The 22074-nt window shown below is 42.1% G+C and overlaps 1 protein-coding gene across 5 annotated transcripts in view; it reads left to right on the top strand.

Annotated features, from left to right (window-relative positions):
• dst (dystonin) overlaps window positions 1–22074 on the top strand; it is a 104866-nt gene that overhangs the window by 51879 nt on the left and 30913 nt on the right. For 2 of the 5 annotated variants that reach the window (XM_084948754.1, XM_084948757.1), the window contains 25 exons: window positions 2503–2649; window positions 3805–3893; window positions 3979–4087; window positions 4662–10373; window positions 10477–10623; window positions 10741–10956; window positions 11035–11178; window positions 11269–11505; window positions 12208–12360; window positions 12449–12682; window positions 12793–13077; window positions 13354–13902; window positions 14319–14495; window positions 15331–15454; window positions 16125–16333; window positions 16455–16772; window positions 16856–17022; window positions 17159–17315; window positions 17705–17831; window positions 18019–18069; window positions 18330–18565; window positions 18712–18841; window positions 19116–19315; window positions 19413–19911; window positions 20020–21488. In XM_084948754.1, the coding sequence (XP_084804880.1) occupies window positions 2503–2649; window positions 3805–3893; window positions 3979–4087; window positions 4662–10373; window positions 10477–10623; window positions 10741–10956; window positions 11035–11178; window positions 11269–11505; window positions 12208–12360; window positions 12449–12682; window positions 12793–13077; window positions 13354–13902; window positions 14319–14495; window positions 15331–15454; window positions 16125–16333; window positions 16455–16772; window positions 16856–17022; window positions 17159–17315; window positions 17705–17831; window positions 18019–18069; window positions 18330–18565; window positions 18712–18841; window positions 19116–19315; window positions 19413–19911; window positions 20020–21488 (11886 nt within the window). The other 3 variants (XM_084948758.1, XM_084948755.1, XM_084948756.1) reach the window with 3 other exon arrangements.

Genomic DNA, 22074 nt, shown 5'->3' on the forward strand with positions numbered 1-22074 from the left:
TTGCATTACTGGAACATAATAGTGCATTTATTAACAGAGCCAGTATTTTTAAATGCAGTATGCTCCTTTTAGTAGTTGTTTTTTTCTGTTAGTTGATATTAATAATTGTAGCTGTAAAAACTTAATAGCTCTTCCAATGTCACATCTACAGATGGCAACAACGGAGAACGAAATCACCCTTGAAGGGATTAAACATGTCAGACAAGATAAGAGGGAGGTCATTCACAGTCAAAGCCTTCAGCAGGATTCAACAACAAACACAATGTTGGATAGCTCCCCTTATCAAACTCCCGCTTTTCTCAAGAAAGATGTGCAAAGTGTGACTTACAAGAGCCACGTTAACACTGATTTCCAAAGCTCTGTGACAGCACAGGGATACATGGCTCTGTTGGGACTTACAGACAAACAGCTGACAAAAATGTACCAAAGCACATCAGAGAGTAGTATAACAGACCACGATGGACAGCAGAGCGTGACATATTCAACTCCCCCAAAGCTCCCAGACCTCAAAGGGGGTGTAAGCATTCAAAATATGGTCAAATTTAGGCCCTCGGATGAAGAGTACATCGGCAAACCGGCTGCTATTGCTGGAATTTATGTGGAGTCGAGCAAGAAAAAGATATCCTTCCTGGAAGCTGCTGAGAAGGGCTTCCTAGCAAAGACATATGCCCTTGAGTTTCTCGAGGCTCAGGCTGCAACAGGAAGCCTTACAGATCTGGCTACCGGACAAACGCCTTCAGCTGCCGAGGCATTGGAGAGGGGGATTATAGATCCGAGCCTGAAAGACAGACTGATGGAGGCTGAGAAAGCTATTAGTGGCTACATCTTTAAAGGCAAAAAGCTGTCTGTGTTTCAGGCCATGGAGGAAAGGATTCTCGATAGATACAAAGCCAAAAAGATCCTCGAGGTCCAGGTTGCTACTGGAGGACTGATAAACCCAGCAACTGGGGTCAGGGTAACAGCTCACATTGCTGTAGATCAGGGTCTTTTGAACAAGGAGACTCTACAGAGTCTCTATGATCCAGTCAGTAACCCCAAAGGTTATCACAACCCTGACACTGGACAGAAAGCATACTACTCTGACATACTGAAGGCATGCTTGTACGACATCAGTGGTGGAGTGTTTCTCTTTCCGTTTGGTGAGAGGCACCTAACAAGTACATCTCCTGCCAGCTCTCATAGGGTGTCAGTTGTCAACAGCAACTGTGGCACTGAGATGTCAGCCTATGAAGCATTCAAGGGGAAGCACATTGACAAGAAGACATATCTGTTTCTGTCACAGCAGGAGAGTGAATGGCAGGAGAAGTCCACAGCTGACCCCAGTGGAACCCCACTTCACGTCATTACTGATGTCAAAGGTGGCCGACAGCTTTGCCTTGAGTCGGCTCTAAGTCAGAGATTCCTGGAATCGTCTGAGCTTGAGAGCTATCGCAGAGGTCTTCTTAGTATCACTGAGATCGCAGACATGATATTTTCAAGAATGGTTGTTGTGGAAGATGTTAACAGTCCCATTGCTGGACTTTGGGATGTCACTCAGAAGAAAAGGCTTTCGGTTTTTCAGGGTTTTCAACAGGGCTTTACTGACAGAGCTACTGCTTTGCGGCTGTTAGAGGCCCAGGCCTGCACTGGAGGTATTTGTGACCCCTCATGTGGAGAGAGAGTTACCCTCACCGAGGCTCTCAAAAGAGGTCTTTTGGATGAAGCACTGAGTCAGCAGCTTCTGCAGTTTGACCAAGCACTTAATGGCTTCATTCATCCCAAGACTGCAAAGACTTTGTCTGTTTCCCAGGCTGTTCAGGAAAATCTCCTCCCAAAAGACGCCGGTTTCCGCTGTATTGAATTCCAGCTCCTGACTGGAGGATTGATAAAACCTGACACCCACGGCAGAATCTCACTTGAAGAAGTCGTTCAGAGCGGACTCGTTGATAAAGTTACCGCCACTGTACTGAAAGACGAGAAGTTCCACACCAAAAGCCTCACCTGTCCAAGGACCAAGAGAAGAATTACATTCAAAGAGGCTCTGGAGAGAAGCGTGTACGACTGCCACACCGGGTTAAGGTTACTGGAAGCTACGAAATCCCACGGTTTTGGACCAAAGTCAACATTTCATTATGTTTGGGCATATAAATAAAAACCTGTCAGTTATTATAGCATTAGCCTTTGGTGGGGTGGATTTAAAGTCAGTGAGTCTTTTCTCGTTATCTTTGACTTTTTGATGAACAAAGATGCCTCTTCTGGTATTACCAATGAAGCCTCGCATTGCTAAACTGGTAAAAAATATTTGTGTTTCAGTGCTGCTGATTCTTCTTCAGCTCTGACCAAAACAGTTTTTCAGTACATGGTTGTCCAAAGCTTTCTTGTGTTTTCTTCTTTTGGTTTTTGCTGATTTTAACTTGATCATGAATGGATTTTGACAGCGGCCCTCGCTCTCTTACTGTGTTTTGGTTTATTTTTGTAGCAAAGTTAACAATCTTGTTAAAAGTCCGTCTATTTTAATTCTAGAGATCTGTTGATGAGGAGAAGAGAGAGAATGGTGATAAGGTTAACAAACTATTGCAGTGGATGTCCAATGTGAAACAGACCGTGAGCAATGGTGGGGATGCTCTGAAAGATAGTAATGCCAACACAGATGCTTCTAATAAGCCGCAGGTAAATAATGTGTATGTTCCTGGTGTGTCCTTTTTTTTTTTTTTATTGCTAACGTTTGTTTATATATGAGTTTTTTTTATGACAAAAACACTCCAATCAAAATGATCCCACCACCCTTTGCTGTCACAGTGTTTGATTTCTAATAAAACAAACTGTCTACTTCCTGATTCATTTTATCCATATATGTTGTGAAGCTCATGGATTTAATTACTGCACTTACAAAGACCTACAAAGATAATATGAAATACTTTTAAATACTTATTTCAATTTATTCATAATAAAAAAAATGCATATGTTGCACAAGCACCCATATTTAATGCACTTCACTGAATAATAAATGACGTCAGTCTCACAGGTTATTGAAATATTTTAACATGTGGCCCAAAACTGATATTATTCACCTTAAGGTTACACGAAATTTATATAAAACTAATAAAATAAAAGGAATTAAATCATGGTTAAATAGTGGTGAGAGGCAGTTTATGATCACGGGGTCCATAATTAAATCTGCCCAACATAAAAGAATAGAAAATAAAATAAATGTGTGAATTAAAGAAGTTTAGATTTTCATTACATGTCATTTGCTAATGAGAGCACTGACTTCTTATATATCTTTTGATGTTAGTAGTGGACCTTTGCATTTCTGTAGTAATACTTTAATAAACTTAAATAAAGGTCTGTAAAGTAAAATCCCAATTCAGTAATTACAGTGTAACATAATTTGACTTTATTTTGTCAAATTATGTCAAAATCACCTTCCCCTTATTATGTTTCTGATATCATGCCCCTTATGTAAAACAGAATAAAGCACAATGTGCACAGTGCTATCAGAAATAACAGTGTTAAAAATTATAGCCTCATTAAAGACTGTATAAATCAGTCAAGTCCTCTTTGGGAGAAAAACTAAAATGTTATGTAGGTTTCCATTGCTAATATTTATTGCAAAGTTGTTGTGTGCAGTATGCTTCATGTAAATAATGAATCATGAAAAATTTAATTTAGCCTGTAAAAAGTATTTGTGTGTCTGTGTGTGTGCATTTTTGAGGATTATCTTGTTTTTTTGTCACAATTGTAAAGTAAAACTACCATAAAAGTCACTATGCATCATTGACTCTAACATGGTGATATGCATGTTGTTGCTGTTTGATGTTCTAGGTGTCAGTGGAGGAAATCGTCACTAAAAAGGAACAAATTGCAGAAGCGCTGAGGTCCACACAAACGATGCTAAACAAACACAGTGACAAGTAAGCCTCCTTACCTGGACTAGCATGCAAAAGACTGACTGGTAAAGTTCGGGGCTTCATCCTTAATATTTTTTTGTCTTTACAGAATGACAGAAGAAGAAAGAAAGAAGGCCCAAGAGCAGCTGCAGTCTCTCACTCAGGCCTACAATGAACTCTCCCAGCAGTGTTCAGATCAGACTCCCTCTGCAGATGAGGTTGGATTATAGGCTTCGTGTTTAATGGAATGTGCCCTATAATGTGTTGGAAAACAGTGCCACCTGATGTTCGATTGCATGTCTAACCATTATCCTCTTTTCCCTAGTACAGTGTTTGCCAAATTCTCTCGCACTTTCTCTTAGACTGGCTCCTTAGGAACAGAAACTTAGTATGGCTGAAACCAGTCAAACCTGAGTATGCTGTAAACATGCTAATTGCACCAAGCTGTGGTCTGATATTTCACCTCTTTCAGTGTGCTTAAGCTCTCTTTAAGAGCTCAACAGGATAGCAGATATATAACTTTACAGTGTGCTGTGTGACTAACGACACTCTTTTTGCAAGATGCTGAATGCTTATATTCCAGATGCATGATAGCTTTAAATGTACTCTCCATCACCCTCCTGTTGCAACCCCGTTGCAGTCTTGCTCTTGCACAAACGCTGTCTTAACAAACCCGTGTCTGTGTGGTGGTGAGTATAGATTTTGTCTTGCCTCAGTTAGTAAAATTTGAACAAATTTTGAGGCTGAAGCCAAAGCTAGTGAGATTAATTGTCATGCTTTCATTTCCTGCAGGATTTTAAACCCCTTGATAGGATTGGGACTGGAATGACTGGCCTGATTGATCAGAGAGGTTTGGTAAATCATCAAGGGGCCCTCCTAACCTCTAACCTCTCTGAACCCCAATTTCATCTGGGGTGTGACGAAGCTATTGAAGAAAATCGCATCTACACATCAACGCTGAATCACTTGCCAGTGTTGAATGATTCAAGCAAATGCATACAGAGTTCACATGTCTCCTCTGTGTCCCTGTCTGACATAGCAGCAGCTAGAGAAGGGTCCATGTGTGAAGATGTGATCATAAAGATAATAGAGGCCAGCCAGGTCAGTGATGAAGTGCAGATGTCCTACACAGGGGACACGATGACCCTGGAGAAGGCATTTCAGTGTGGTTTAATTCCTGCTTCTGTCTACGTAAACATCCTTCAGAGGAAAAAGTCTCACCAGGATATGATAAATCCTGGCACTGCAGAAAGTCTGTCTTTTTTAGAGCCTGAAGAGGAGGGTGAAGCTTGTGAGGCTAATAAACTGATATTCAAGGGCCTGAGCAGAGAGAGATCAGAGACATCAGAGAGGAATATTAACAGTGTGACTTCGGGTGGTTTTAGTAATCAGGAGATTATGGTGAGGTTGTTAGGTGCTCAGGGGGATCTAGAAGTTCAGAATGAAACTGAGGTGTCAGATGGTAACTTCCAGAATGCTGGAGGTGGGCTGAAGGTGGATGCGGCCATTCAGTGTGACTTGATGAGCTCCAGCAGCACACTCATCGTCCTGGGAAATCAGCAACAGTTCATGGGACTTGCGTTGCCTCACTCTGGGGAAATCCAAACGGTGTCTGCCTCGCATGAATCTGATTGTCAAAGCACCTCCAGTGAGTTTACCTGCAGACTTTTTACTAATCGAGGGAAAATAGCAGCATTTTACATTCCAGAAAATTCAGAGGTGATAGATATCACTACCGCTATTCAAAATGGTTGGATCGACAGTCACACAGCAGAGGTTCTGAAATCCATAGAGATCCCAGATGTGCTGCCAGATGTTGACCACCTTAGTGAAAAGTTTTCATCTTGGCTCACTTATAAAAAGCTGGCAGTTGATGGGTGGCCTCATGATGGTTCAGAAGTTAATCTCCCCTCTCCCACGGAAGCAAAACACTTGTTCATCTCATACTTAATGATGAACAGTTACATTGATCCAAAGTCAGAACAGAGGGTTTTGATACTTGATGATCAGTTAAATAAAATGGCTCATGCTTTTCTTGAAGACACGCTATTTTATCCAAACAATGATGAAGGTTTGACTGATTTGACTTTGTTTGATGCCAAAAATCCTTTTGAAGACACAGATTCTGAGATGTCGCTACACATAAATGATGAATCAGAGGAGTTAATAAAAAACACAGAGAACGTGTTTGATCGTTATGACTTTGTTTCCCAGACCGGCGGGAGAATCACCTTTGATGAAAACACACAACACACATTTGAGCCCCATAATTTTGTTTCCTCTGGCAATGGAAGAATAACCTTTGATGAAAAATCGAATAAAAATGACAAAGCTTCAAAACACGATCATGCCAAGGACCTTTTAGTGAGTAGTGACATTGATTTTAACACCAGAGGTGTAGAGGTGGAAAACGCGTTTGAAAACGACACATGGTGGACAAAGTCAGATCAGTTTGAAGAAGGAATTTCTGGAAATACTTTGAAAAAGGAAGCCGGAGATTATGCCAGGGAAGGTCTTGATATTCCAGGTTCTCTACATGTGTCAGTCCCTCACACATTTTGCTCTGGGGAAAGCAGAAATATTAGCTCACCTTCAGTGATGATTGGCTCTGAGTCCTCATTTAAATCTTGCCATCAGGTGCCACCACACTATAAGGCTAAGTGCTTTGATACAACAAGTATTCATATTGAACGACCTCAGTTTTTAAGCTCTGAGGACTCAGTGGAGGGTGGAAATGAGCGGAAGAGTGCTATTGCGCTTCTGAAAACCCAAATGGAGGAAGAGGGCATTTTGGACGTCACCTCTGGGAAATGTTATAACCTGCAGGAAGCTCTTAATAAAGGATTAGTGGATGATAAGATGGTACTAGAGCTGCATGACTCACAGTCAGATGAAAAAAATCCCATCCTTATGGTTGAGACAGACAGATTTTCTGGATTAAAACAGGCATTGTCAAGCAGATGTCACACAGAGCAGAGCTTTTTGAGGTCTCATTGCAGCAGGAGTATTGGTGAGGCACTCCCGCTTGAATTAGTCAAGGATTCAGATTCGCAAGGCAACTTTTACCCAGAGGAAAACCGTGTTTACTCTCTTTCTGAAGATCAAGATCTGGGTTTAATTCATGCAGCTGAAAACACACAGCAGGTGATTTCAAGAAATGCTGCTGTCACGGTGCTTGATTTAGCCAAAGAAGAGGCTAATAACAAAGAAGGGGAGAGTGAAAATAGAAATCGAGAGTTGGCGTGTAAGGCAGTGGGGAGTGTAGAAACAATGACTAACAAAGTACATCTTTCCCTTCCATCAGAAAGTGGTAACATGCCTCAGATGATCTCACCCTCTTATTGGAATCAGGTTACAGCAGAGCGTATCAATCATATAGGAAAATTGCCTTTAGGGGCTGAGGACAGTGAGTCACACACCTTAATGGATAGCGAGCTGACAGGAAGAATCTCTGGCATCAATACTGATTCCAAAAGCCAGACTCAGTCTGCCACTTTTGCTTATCACTCCGGTAAATCTGACAGCATACCCAGTGATGATGATGTTTTCGGTGATGGATATGATACCAGTGTAAGAAAACAGACATTCATTCAGAGTGAAACCGGCACGTCAGTTTCATTTTCCAGTGCTTTCTCTTTGGAAGCTAGAGTGGAAGATGAAAGTGGGGTTCGGTCAACTTTGGGCAGTGAGCCAGCTCCGAGTGTGGATTACACATCGCTTGGGGATTTGGTTGAGGGTGCAGTCATCTCGGTTTCCAGGGGTAATTGTAACTCTGTGAAAAACAGGGCAGAAGATGTCAGAATTGCATTACGTCAGCAAGCAGAAAGTGATTATAATGATGAATCTGAGCCCAGCAGCTGTCAGAGAGATCAGAGCCTGATTGCAGCTGTTTGTGAAAGACCTCCAGAACAGCAGAGCTCCTCTTCTGAAATACCTGCTGTTTACAGCAGCATAACAGCAAAAAATACCATCAATCACAGCAACTATGATACTGAAGATACAGTCCTGACTCCTAAAGATTTCTTAGGGTTTACAGATGGTGGAGCAGGTGATTCTGAGAGGCCTTCCCTAGAGAAGCAAAATGATGACATTCTCACTATTGATGGTGAACAGATCTCCATAGCTCTCTGTCAGCGAGATCAGAGCCTGATTGCAGCTGCTTGTGAAAGACCTCCACAACAGCAGAGCTCCTCGTCTGAGTTACCTGCTATTTACAGCAGCATAACAGCAAAAAATACCATCTTGCACAGCAACAATGATATTGAAGATTCAGCCCTGACTCCTAAAGATTTGTTAGGGTCGGCCCATGGTGGTGCAAGTGATGCTGAGAGGCTTTTCCAAGAGAGGGAAAACAATGACATTCTCACTATTGATGCTGTATCTGTCTGTCAGGGAGATCAGAGCCTGAGCTCACCTGTTTGTGAAGGACCACAACAGCAGAGCTCCTATTCTGAGATATCTTCTGTTAATAGAGACATAACAACAAGTACTATCAACCAAAGCTACTATGATATTGAAGATTCAGCCCTGACTCCTAAAGATTTGTTAGGGTTTACTTGTGGCCTTCCAAGTGATGCTGAGAGGCTTTCCCAAAACAGGCAAAACAATGACATTCCCACTGTTAATGCTGAACAGATCCCTGTATCTCTCTGTCAGAGAGATCGGAGCCTGAGTGCAGGTGTTTGTGAAGGGCCACAACAGCAGAGTTCCTCTTCTGAATTATGTGCTGTTTACAGCAGCATAACAGCAACAAATACCATCAATCACAGCAACAATGACATTGAAGATTCAGCCCTGACTCCTAAAGATTTGTTAGGGTCTCCCCATGAAGGTGCAGGTGATCCTGAGGGGCTTTCCCAAGAGAGGGAAAACAATGATATTCTCACTGTTGATGCTGAGCAAATCCCTGTATCTCTCTGTCAGAGAGATCGGAGCCTGAGTGCAGCTGTTTGTGAAGGACCACAACAGCAGAGCTCCTCTTCTGAGTTACCTGCTGTTTACAGCAGCATAACAGCAACAAATACCATCAATCACAGCAACAATGACATTGAAGATTCAGCCCTGACTCCTAAAGATTTGTTAGGGTCGCTCCATGGTGATTTAGATGATGCTGAGAGGTTTTCTCAAGAGAGGGAAAACAATGACATTTTCACTATTGATGCTGAGCAGATCCCTGTATCTCTCTGTCAGAGAGATCAGAACCTGAGTGCAGCTGTTTGTGAAAAACCTCCACAACAGCAGAGCTCTTTGTCTGAGATATCTTCTGTTAATAGAGACATAACAACAAGTACTATCAACCAAAGCTACTATGATATTGAAGATTCAGCCCTGACTCCTAAAGATTTGTTTGGGTCAGCCCATGGAGGGGGAGGTGATGCTGAGAGGCTTTCCCCAGAGAAGCAAAATGATGACATTTTTAATATTGATGCTGAACAGATTTCTGTACCTCTCTGCCAAAGGGGTGCACCTGTTTGTGAAAGACCTCCACAAGAGCAGAGCTCCTCTTATGAGATACCTGCTGTTACAAATACTATTTATCACAGCAGCAATGATGTTGAAGATTTAGTCATGACTCCTAAAGACTTGTTAGAGTCAGCGCTTGGTGTTACAGGTGATGCTGAGAGGCTTTTCCCAGAGAGGCAAAACAACAGCATTTTCGCTATTGATACTGAACAGATCTCTGCATCAAGAACGGACACAGACGATCCTGATAGTGATAGAAATGTCTCCTGTTTAAATCCATCGTTTCCCTTATCAGACAACTTTGGACAGCCTGGAAATAGAATAGGAGAAGAGATGAGATCTGATCCTATAGAAGAGGATCAAAGTTTAGAAGTGTGTGTTTCTGTGGATACTCACACAGTTACGGATTTCCTGTCCGAGAGCAGTATAATACCTGTTGTTTCCTCTTCAGGCCCATTAGTGTTTTCTAATCCTGGAAAGACATATGCAGATGACCAGGGGGAAGATATTACACACAGTGATAAGAGCAGTGGTTTGGAAAGGGCACAAGCTCAAGATTCTCAAGATGCCCTTTCTATAGATAAGAGTAATGCACAATCTTTACATAAAAACAGTTTCCACGAGAGTAGCACATCTCAAGGACTCACAGACAGCAGTCACCCAGATCACCTCATGAATTTACTGAAGCAAAATTCTCTCAGTTTAGACAGCGAGGACACGAGGAAAGCAAAACTGATATGCCAGGATGAAAGAGGAGATCAAGAGACAGAGCAGTCTGATGCTCCAAATATCCAGCTGCAGCTGCTGCAGGTTTTTAAGACTGTTTCCACAAGCCAAGACCTTTCAGTGCTTAAGGAAGTGATGGATACCCTCAGCAGCGCTCTGGGGTGTGAATCACAGCAGGAACAGTGGCACACACTGGAGAGCATCAAAGAGGAAAGTTCAGAGGGAGAGGATGACGGTGCTCCAAAGACTCACCAACCATCTGTTGAGGCCTCTGCCAGCTCATATGGCTGCAAAGTTGAGGAGGTCAAATATAAGGTGCAGTTTATTTTGGCTGAATGCTAAGCTCATCATTTCTTAGTTTTGGACATTAGTAACATCTGTTCCTTTTGTGAATTCATTTTTTTTTCTTTACCCACAGCTGTTCTCCATCCACGATTATTTGGAGTGTGTTGGGAGACTGCAGGATCACTCTGATGTTTTAGAAGATGCCAGAAAAGACCTCTCAACCCCAATACCCACAGACAACAACATGGAAGAACTGCAGAACCAAATAGAGGAATGTCAGGTTAGAAATGACCAGCTGAAGCCCATTTGTTTTTGAATAAATGATCGATTTTTAACATATTTCAAATGTCAACATGTGTTTCAGTTCCTGATCAAATTCTTTTTTTTTTCTATCTAGTCTCTGCAGTCTCAGCTTTCTAGTCTGGCTGATGTTCTGACAGTCGATATGGAGAAAGCCAAACAACTCATAAACTCTGCTGATGAAGACGTTCCCCAGCAAATCCACCACGACTTGGCCTCGATATATCTGGAGTTAGAGCCAGATTTTACTGCTGTGTCTCAGATGTGTGCAGAAAGAAGCAGCTCTCTGATTCAAGCGATGGAAACAGGGAAGGTCAGTCTTAACACAGTAATTAAAATACAATAATTTAACAGTAGCATCAGCCACTGACCCCTTTATATATGATTTTAGGTACACTTGGAATCAACATATCAGCAGCACCTCAGTGATCTCAATACTCTGGCGGGGCTCATTCAAAATAACTCTGAGATGTTGGGTGTGGATTTGAACACATGTGATGTGGACACTCTGAAACATCTGAGCCAGCAGAATAAGGTACCTTAAATTGCAGTTTAAAGCATTGCACAGCTTGAGTAAACAAGAGGAGAAAAACCCTCAACATCCTTCCATGTTTTATTTTCCCAGGACATGGAGGACCATCTGCAAAAAGAAGCCAGGCTCAAGTTAGAGGATGTCACGTTTGATATCCAGTGCTTTATTTCAGAGCACACTCAGTTCCTGAGTCCGGCTAAGAGTAGCTACCTCCTCAAGTTCCTCAGCACCACTCAGCGAGCATTCAGAGACCAGATAGAAAGGCTTGTAACACAGAAGAGTGCCTTAGATGTCCTGCTTGATGACAGAGAGAGAGAAAACCTGGCAGAGGTCTGCCTGTGTATATGCTATAAATATATCATTTCACTGAGATTTTTCCTGTAAAGAAAAAGTGTAGCTCTGTTTTTGTTGCAGTTTAGATTGACATTTTCAGTTGTTTTACTTGAATTTAAGCTGTAAATCTGAGTGGGTTTTTATTTTTATTTTAGACATTCTGCACGTTTCAGTGTATTCTGGTCTGAGTTTGTTGTTTCTTTTCCAGAGTTTGAGGTTGTAAATGCTCAGAGAAATAACAGCATTGCATGCTTGAGTGCTCGATCCCTGCTGCAGACTAACTTCTGTGCTTGTTTTCATTCTACAGGCTTTGAGACTCCGGCGAACATTTAACTGGACAAAATGTGCTATCTTTGTTGGAAAATGTCCTGAAAAACAAACAGACTAACACACAATATGATGTCCTCCTGTGCTTTTTAGCACCATGGCAACAAATTGGCAAACAGCATGTTTACAGCAAACTCGATATTTACACTGGTTTGATTTAGGAGAGTTTATTCTGAAGCAAACTTCGCACGTTACCTCTGCGTGCTCGAATTCTTGCTCCCTTCCTTTCCTTCCTTTCATTTTCATTATGTGAAAACTATTTTACACCTTTGATGTTTGTGTCTACATGAATGTTTTAGTGAGAATAGATTTGCGCAACACGAGATTTAAAGATATAAAGTTTGACCTTACCTTTTTTTTTTCTAATGTCAGTCTTTATTGGAGAAACAGAAGGAGTTTACAGACAAGTTGGCGGACGTGTGTGATAATCTCACGCTGACTGAGAACCGCCTGATTGGCCATAAGCAACAGGCTGAAAATGCTGAGAGTATTACAGACCTGCAGCAGTACCAGCAGGAGCATCAGGTTTGTCATAACTTCACTTGGTTTGCCCTACAAAAAAATATATTATGCTTCATTCATCAGTTAAAAAAACATTCTGTTTCTTCACAAGGCTCTCCAAAAAGACGTGTTGACAAATGCCAGTGCCTTAAATGACGTGATCAGCAGTACTAATAAATTTCTCGTGGAAAACCGAAGCAAGATGACACCAGATCAAATCGCCGCTATTGAAAGCAAGCTGGAAGAGGCTAAAAGCAAAGCCAAGGTCATCAACCAGCGAGCCGAGGACTCCAGAAAAGATTTGGAGAAAGCTGTCACGACAGCCATACAGCAGGAGAGCGAAAAGGTTTGGCTTCCTTCCATGTGTGCTTTCTGTAAAAACTCTCTGTTTCCTGAGAATTTGAATTGTATGTTAGAGTGAAACCAGCATTGTTAATGTGTGGTCTGTCGGCACAGGCAGCAGCTGTCGAACAGCTTGAAGAGAGTAAGAGCAAAATTGAAGGTCTTCTGGACTGGATTTCCAATGTAGGAAATAAAAACAAGAGCAGCCTGGATCAAACAGACCATGTAAGTCAAGAAAATGGAAACCTGCCAGAGGAACCTTCAGCTAAGGGACTGATAACAGACGATGATAATGCCAACGGAAACGCTTTGCAGGCCACTGAAAAGGATTTTGGCAGAGAGACCAGTGGCGAGGACAATGAATCCCCGAATCTTGATAAGCAGTACCAAAGGCTCAAGGTATAGTTAGTTTGTTGGAGTTTATTTATTTATTTTCAATAGTGATTCATACCATTTTTCCTAACAGCTCACAATATTAAGATTACTAGACTGAAAACATGAAGCTGTCTTAATAACTGAAATATAACATGTATTAAAGAGATGGTGGAGACAAGAAATGCCTCTGAGTGTTTTCAAAACATTAAAAGATAGATAAGACTACACTTAAGGTCTCAAAAATGTCTAAAATATCTTATGGCATACTAATAACATGTTTTTCTATAATTGTGACCACAGGCCCATCACCAGGAGATTCTGTCCCAGCAGCAGGATCTGATCATGGCCACCCAGTCAGCTCAGGCTATGCTTGACAAGCAAGCCAACGTGCTGTCTCCACAGGAGAAGGAGGCTTTGCAGAAGAACATCCAAGAGCTAAAGGAGCGCTATGAGACGTCCCTGACTCAGGCTGAGCAGCAGATGAAGCAGGTGCAGTGTGTCCAGGAGGAGCTGAAGAAGTTCCAGGATGACTGTGAGGAGTTTGAAAACTGGTTAAACCAGGCTGAAGAAGAGATTTTGGAACTGGGAGCACCTGCAAGCTCCCTTAATATCCTCAGTGATAACCTTCAGCGACAGAAAAGCTTCTCGGAGGATGTGATTTCCCACAAAGGGGACCTTCGCTTCATCACTATTTCGGGACAGAAAGTGCTGGACGTGGCTAAGGCATTTGGATCAGCTGACCCGGCAGCTAAGAATCCGCTGCTGCATGTGGATACTTCAGGGACCTGTTCTGCTGTCAAGGATAAACTAGATTCAGCAGCCAGTCGATATAAAACACTACACTCACAGGTATTTAGTATGCAGCTGATCAGAATGGGCGTAATGGCTTATTTTTCCCACTGTGTGGCAGCATCTGTCCTAATAAAAAATAAAAACCAAAAAAAGTTTTAAATGGCAAATTAATTTTTATTTAAATGTATATAAGGATAAAGTTAAAGTTGATGTAGTTTAACATGAAGCTGATTTGCTGCACAGAAAGTTTAGAGCTGTCCTAGTTGGAATTACAGTGGAATAAATAACAGAAAACATTGATTGAAATTAGATTTGAAAATATTATTTTAAAAAATAAGTAAAACTGCAGCACCTCTTTTAGTTAACTTTACTGTGAAAATGGCTTTTCGAGATCGCGATCTTATGGTCAGTTATTTTTGCTATTATTCTTTTATTTAAACAACCAAAGTGAATCTATTTTTCTTTTGTCACAGTGCAATCTGCTTGGCAACAACCTCAAAGACGTGGTTGACAAGTACAAAAAGTATGACGACTCAAGCACCGGTCTTTTGAAGTGGCTCAACAGCTCAGAGGAGGAGGCGAGAAAGCAGCAATCAGAGGCCATAGCAGCTGACCCTCAAACGCTACAGAAACAGCTGGAGGACACCAAGGCAAGAACTGCAGCAAAAAGCTGAACTAATTAGGCCTAAGAGTTTAAAGTCAAGTCAAGAATGTTGTGTTGAAAAGCCGAGATTTGTTTCAACCCTGTGGTATTTTTTTCTTTAATCTCATTGTTATCCCTTGTTATCGAGGCCAAAGAGAATTCATGTGAAAAGATACTTTTAGACATTTTTTTATGTTATTTTTTGTGTTATTTATCCTCATTATAGCTTTCATCAACTCGGCGTCAACTCTAAAGGTTAGGCACAATCCAAGCACAGACAGAAGGAACAGCCTTGTTTAGACGTGACAGTTATAGGGGTTATAAGGGCAATAGACCTTGCCTCGCCATATACAGTGTTTCCACTGACTTAAGTGCAACAAAGTTATTTTTAGCTTTGCGTTTAAACTCAAACCCACATGTGAATAGTTTAACTCTGGTCATTTGTAGTGCGCATACTCCTACGAGAAGATAACGAACTGGGCTGACAGAGCTGTCTCTGTCAAGGCTTTGGCTGCAGCTAGTTTCAACATTTCTCTGTAGCGAGGTAGTGACTTACAGGATAAATATGCACAGATAAGAGCTGCCTCCGAGCCAACCAAGAAACACAGTACTCTGGGCTTGGACTTGAAATCACTGCAGAAATTCTAAGCACTTCTCTAAGAGTAATAGTGAAGTCACATAGGTGGATTCAACTAACCAATATTAAACCCAGGCATGATCGCTCTGAGGTTATTATCATCAAGTACGCTATATAAAAAGCGTAGATTTTCTAGAAACAGAGCATGTATTTATGAGGATTGGTTTTTTTTTTACCTTTCTTGTCACTATTTATTAATCTCCAGGTTTTACAAGGTCAGATGATGGGGCACCAGACTGCTATTGATTCTTTACATAAAACAGCTGAGTCTTTAATAACATCTGAAGGTGACCTGCTGAGCAATCCAGATGAGATCCAGGAGACAGTAGGTGAGAAAAATAAAAGTCAGCTGCACAGCATGATCTGTATACCTAATGGCTCAATTTCCCAGACAGACATTAAGCCTAGTGTCCTAGACTATAAACTTTTTTAATGAAAGTCTGCACTACTTGTTCTTTTAGTCTGGGCCTAATCCATGGTCTGGAAAAGCTACTCAGGGCTGAAGGGACACCCAAATTCCTGCTGTTCAGATTTAGACCTTTTAAATAAGTAACTTGAAAGGCAGCAGACAGTTAAATAATTTGGAAGTAGTTTTGGAAAATTTTACATATTTTCAACTGCCCTGTGAAATACTAATCGAGCACTGTGTTAATGTAAAAAAGAAAGCCATGATTTATCAAGCTAGGTTGGTGTCAACATACCACAAAGAGTTCACCATTACTTTACTACAACAGAAAAATGTTATCAGTGTGATTCATGGCTTTTGAATCATTTGTGTTCATTTTTCCCCAGTTATTGGTTTCTTGGCATGTACTTAAAATGCTGTTACCTCAACCAAAAAGCTAATGGATGTCCTTTGCCAACATTATAGCCTAAACAAACTCATAAAAGCCAAATATGTTTCTACCTTTGTTTGAAATGTTTACCTTATGGTGTGTTCCAGACAGCGAGACATGATCCTGTTTTAAGCAGAACCTGATTTGTTTTCGTGCGTTTTAGATGACATAGTGGAGCGTTACGACAACCTTTCCAAGTCTGTAAGCGATCGAAATGAGAAGCTGCAGATCACCCTGACTCGCTCTATGAGTGTTCAGGATGGCTTGGATGAGATGATGGGATGGATGGAGGGAGTTGAGGCCAGTGTGGAAGAAAAAGGGCAAATAACCTTGGACTCTGCATCTCTTGGAGGCATCCTGAGCAAAGAAGCAGTATGTGGTTTTTTTGGTCAACATTTCAGCGCTCTAATGATGCTAAAATTTCGTACCAGCTTCATATTTATTTTAATAATCTAATAAAACTTTACTGTTTTCTATCTTTTTTTTGTTTAAGGCTTTAGAGCAGGACATAGCAAGTCGCCAGAGCAGCATCTCAACCATGAAAGCCAAGGTGAAGAAGTTTGTGGAGACGGCTGATCCCTCTGCTGCCGCGCTTCTGCAGTCTAAGATGGATTCTCTCTCCCAGCGCTTCTCTGATGCGTGTGATCAGCACAGGCAAAAAATTGCTACTCTGGAGAAGCTGAAAGAAAAGGTAGAGCAGTTTGAGAATGTAGCAGAAAAAGTCCAGCAGTTTGTTTTGAAGCGCTCACAGGACCTGCACGAAACAGACGGCCCGGGGAAAACTTTCAATGAACTGTCTCAGCTAATGCAGGTGCGTTTAAAAATTTTGACTATTTTCTCAGTAATCTAATTTCATCATGCACAGATTAGCTGACAGATGATATTTTTCTGCAGAACACCAAAGCTGAGATGGCTGAATATGCTGGTGATTTGGAGAAGCTGCAAACTTTGTCCAAGGAGCTGTCTGAAATAAGCCCTGATGGAAACAAAGCCCAAATTCAGAGCAAGCTGGACAATCTCTCAAATGTTTTCAGCACCTTTAAAGACACCATCAAAGAAAAGTAAGTCTGGAAGAACAGAGTTTTGCTATTTTTAACTCTTAATTTTGTGTTCTTTTTATTAACTTTAACATTTGTGCATTGCTTGTAATATTCAAATGGATGCAAACTCTGACTGATTCCTCACGCCTGCTTGCAGGGAAGAGGAACTGTCATCTTGTCAGGACCAGCTGGGAGAGTTCAGATCTGCAGCTAGCGCTCTCACTAAGTGGCTGGAGGAGGCTAATGACAAAGTACCTGCAGATCAGCCAAGCAGCAGTGAGAAAACTCTGGAGAGCGACCTGCAGATAGTCACCGTGAGTCATGAGATAAATACAAAGTATATTTTAGAGAGAGTGTTATTTTTATATGTTTTATCTTACTGCAGTTAAGGTGCTGGAACAGAAGTCACTGCTGTTTACACACTGACACAGCAGTTTGGAATTCATGGGTTTTGCAATAGGTAGTCACTACGTTTTAGTAGATTATAGTCCGAGTCTCCTTAAACTCCAAACTACCCAAATGTGCTTACTCTGCCTGCTAATGACAGCTAAATAGTTGGTGTCTATACAGGACATATCTAAGAGTGAAACAGTGCGCTGTCCAGCAGAGAGACTGTTTTCTTCACAGAAAAGATAAAAAGATCTGTCTGTCTGTCTGTCTGTCTGTCTATCTTCTAAATGACATATAATGAATGTTTTATCAGGGATTACTAGATGAATGGACATCCAAAGGCCCCGTTGTCCAAGACCTGAACACTAAAGGATCGACGCTGTGCAACTTGATTACTTTCCTCACATCACCTGCCAAGACAAAGACTCCCAACAAGTCGGGTAAACATCAGCACACATAGACTCGTGTATATGAGTCATAAAACTGAATCAGATGGGTAGTGTTTGGGTTGTCTTCTGAGTGTTGTTTAATTACTAACTGTTAAAGATCATTGAAGGATCTGGTGCCATGAGTTCTGGTCCATCTGCTTGTTCCTAACATAAGCTTTGTTTCATGTCTTTGCATCAGCTCTTACTAATGGTGATGGTCCAGCAAGCCATACCTACCTAACCAACAAAGGTAATGAAGTGTGTATGTGGGTGCTGCTTTGTCATCAGAGTGTATGTGGTCCATGCTGCGTAAATAACCTCTAAGTATCTTCAGATTACAACTATTAGTTAAAGAAAAAAGACAATAAGAAATGTCCTCATATTCTGAATACACTGTCCTATACCATATAGCATGTTGCTAATGTATTACTATTATTAATATCTCATGCTGACTATAAATGTCTGGAAAAAATAAAATTATAACAGTGAGATTATTTTTCATATCCTCAGAGCTGATGGTTATTCAGCAGAACATGTCTTCCATCAATGTGGGGTACACGGACCTCGGAGAAACGCTGAAGAATCGCTCAGCACAGCTGAGTAGTTTGTTGCAGAAGGTGAAAGAGGCCCAGAAGGAGACAGATGACATGATGCTGTGGCTGAAGGACATGAAAAAGACCGCACAGTCCTGGAACAGTGCAGCCACAGAGAAAGACTCGGTGAAAACACAGCTTGAACAGCAGAAGGTACAAAAAGTGTTGCTGCTCTCCACGTGGAGTGTTACATTTAATTATATAACAAAACTGCAGGTGGTTGTCACTGTGAATATGATAGTCATTGGACAATCTTAAAAGAAATCATTAGGTATTTATGATTTGTTTTGCTCTTTCAGGCATTTGAAGACAACATGAAGCAAAAACAAGAGCCGCTTCACAAGCTCAGAGAGAAGCTTCTCGACTTGATTAAGACTCATCCAAACTCACCCGAGGCAGCAAAATGGAAGCAGATGCTGGCAGAAATAGGTGTGGTCCATGGTATTGGCTTCAAATGGCCTCGTGTTGTTTATGTCTATGTGTCTATGTTGACTTCTAATGTTGCATTTCATAAATTCATTTATCAAAATGTGAGCCTACCTCAGTCCCTTCCCCCGGTACACTGGTTAAATTAACACATGTGTTGTGCCAGGTTGTGAATAGGTGGGAGGCTGTTGCTAGGAGAACAGTGGGACAGAGGACATAAAGGTGCTGTTGTGCTGACTAATGGACATTGGTGTGATTGTTCTGTCCTCCTGTTCAGATCTTGCCTGGGCAGACATCAGTGGCTCTGTTGAGGAGAGGAAGCAGCACCTGGAGCAGTCCAACAAGAATCTGGACATCTTCCAAACAACAGAGCAGCAGCTTGGTCAGTGGCTTTCAGAGAAGGAGCTGATGATGAGTGTCCTCGGACCCCTCTCCATAGACCCGAACATGCTTAAAATGCAGAAGCAACAAGTCCAGGTTAGAATGGCGCCTTTGACTCATTTTCACTAAGCATTTCCTGAGGATTTCTTAAGCTGTGCTCATCGTCATCTGATATTCTTTCTCTATCCCCCAGATCCTCCAGAATGAGTTTAAGAGCCGCAAACCTCAATATGAACAACTCGAGGAAGCTGCCTCCGCCATTCTAAGCTCATCAGGTGATCAGGACCCTTCGAGTGGGAAGCTGGTGAACGAGCAGCTTGCTGCAGTCACTCAGAAGTGGGCAGGCCTCACAGGACAGCTGGACCAGCGAGACAGCCTTATTGATCAGGCAGTGGTGAAAACCGGGAAGTTTCAGGAGTTACTGAGGAGCCTCAGTAACACTGCCACTCAGCTGGAGAGTCAGCTCACAAACCATCAGGGCCTCAGCACGCAACCTGATGCTGTGAAGAAGCAGTTGGAGGATGCCCAGAACATCTCGGCTCAGCTGCGAGAGGAGAAGAAGAAGCTGAAGGAGGCTGAGGCCATCAATGAAGAGCTCACAGCGATGGTGACTGAGGACTACCTCAAAGCAGACCTCGCAAGGCAGCTGGAGAGTGTTTGCAAGCCTTTTAAGCAGTTGGAAGAGAAAGCAGGTTAGTGTCCTGAAAATTAAAAAGTGTTTGGTTATGTTGTATAAAACTCACTTTATCGCTGGTGTTGATCAACTTACTGAATATGTTTTCCATATTTCTCTGTTCCAGCAAAAAGAATTGAACAGTTAAACTCCACCTTTGCCAGTTCTCAGCAGTTTCATCAGACTTCCAAAGATTTACAGTCATGGCTGGGTGAGAAGCTCCAGGACCAATCGAAGCCCAAACCCATCTCTGCCAAAGTGGAGGTTCTGCAACAAACTGTGGAGGAGCACAGTAAACTCCAGAAGGCTCTCGGTGAACATGAGAAAGCTTTTAATACAATCATTGGAGAGGGAGAGATGCTTCTGCACAACATTGATGGTGCAGAGAAGTTAGCACTACAAGGTCAGCTTACTACCCTCTCATCCAACTGGGAAGAAGTGAAGAAGAGCTCCGCAGAGCAGGCTGACAAACTCCAAACTGCTCTGATGAGATCACTGAAGTATCAGGAGCATGCGGAGAAGCTTAACTCTTGGATTCAGGAGTGTGAGGCTAGCGAGGGCCGAGTCAAGCTCACCGTTGATCCTGCTGCTGTGGAGACTTCCATTTCTCAGTTGAAAGCTCTCCAGAAGGATGTTGATAAGCACAGAGGGTTGGTGGAGCAGCTTAACGCAGCTGCAGATAGCCTTCTTGAGGTGGCCAACACAGACACTGACGCTATAAAAGAAGAGAAGGCTAGCACTGGCAAAAGAGTAGACAATATAGTGGAAAGTCTGCAGAGCAAAAGGGAATCTTTAGAGAAGATCTCGCACACAGTAAAGGAATTTAATGATGCGTGCAAAGAGGCAAAGACTCAGCTTGAGGGAGCTAAGAAGCAAGTGGATGCCTATGAAACACAGGGAGTTCAGGCACACAGCAACAAGAGCCTAACCAACATGAAAGCCCAACACAAGAGTTTAGAGGCTGTGCAGAATCAAGTAGAGCACATGAAGGCCTTGGCCAAGGACCTTGTGGTGGATGTCCCAGATGCTGAAGGAGTGACAGACCTCTTACTACAGGCAGACAGCATAGAAAAAGACTACGGCAACCTTAATAAGAAACTGGAGGAGACATGTCAAGCATTGGAGGGTAAACTGCAGGGTATCGGACAGTTCCAAAACAACATCCGCGAGATGTTTGCACAGTTCACAGAGCTGGATGATGAGCTAGACAGCATGTCCCCAGTGGATCTCAATTTGGACACTCTTAAAGAACAGCAGGACAGCATTCAGAGTTTTGTGGCTAAGCTGCGAGAGCTCATGGCTAACACAGCCAATGCTGGAGACAGCTGTAAGAAGATGTTAGAGTCTGAACCCTCACCTGACCTTCTGGGCCTGAAGAGAGATCTGGATGCTCTGAGTAAGCAGTGTGGCAAACTGTTAGACAGAGCCAAAGGAAGAGAGGTCCAGGTGCAGAGTACTCTTACAAAGCTAGAGGAGCTGTATGGTAAACTCAATCAAATGGAAGATAAACTCTGCAGAGCTGTGGACAAGGAGGCGTCCCAGGAGCCGGTCAGCATGGAGACAGAAGTGATCAACCAGCAGCTGGAGGCTTTTAAGGTATGTTTGTCCTGATCTGAGGCTTTATTTTCAGTTTTTTGCCTGATAATACGGCATTTTTAACACATTAAACCACAGTATATCTGCACCTTTTTGGTTTGTGATTTCCGGGAATCAGTGTTGCTACAGTGGTAAAGCTGATGATCATTGTTGTAAGGAACTTTATACCTCCTCATACATCTAGCTTATTTCAAAAGTCAGTAATTTCCTATGATCATAAAAAAATCTCAATTTTTGTGCCTTTCATTCACTTTTTACTTTTGGAAAAGCAGTAGACATTTGATATCTTATATAGATTTAATTGGAATCCTGCTTTAATTTTAAGCCTAAATCTGGATTTTGTTAGTTTAAAAAAAAACAACAACTTTTAAAACCTACATATACATGCTGTCTACCCACAGAACCTCGCACAGGAGAAAATTATACCAGCACACTGAGCACACAATCCTCTGGGGACTCCTGGTTCATTTGGGGCATCTGGTGTCAACAAAAGAGCTAGGGCTCCATATGCAGTGATGGGGCAAAAGGGAAGGGCCGTCATAGCCAGGTGGCTGCCAGCAGGGTGTTGCTTGATTTTATGATGACG

The sequence above is a fragment of the Perissodus microlepis genome, chromosome 13, assembly GCF_051167445.1.
Source record: "Perissodus microlepis isolate ML-2025 ecotype Zambia chromosome 13, ASM5116744v1, whole genome shotgun sequence".
Lineage (NCBI taxonomy): Eukaryota > Metazoa > Chordata > Actinopteri > Cichliformes > Cichlidae > Perissodus > Perissodus microlepis.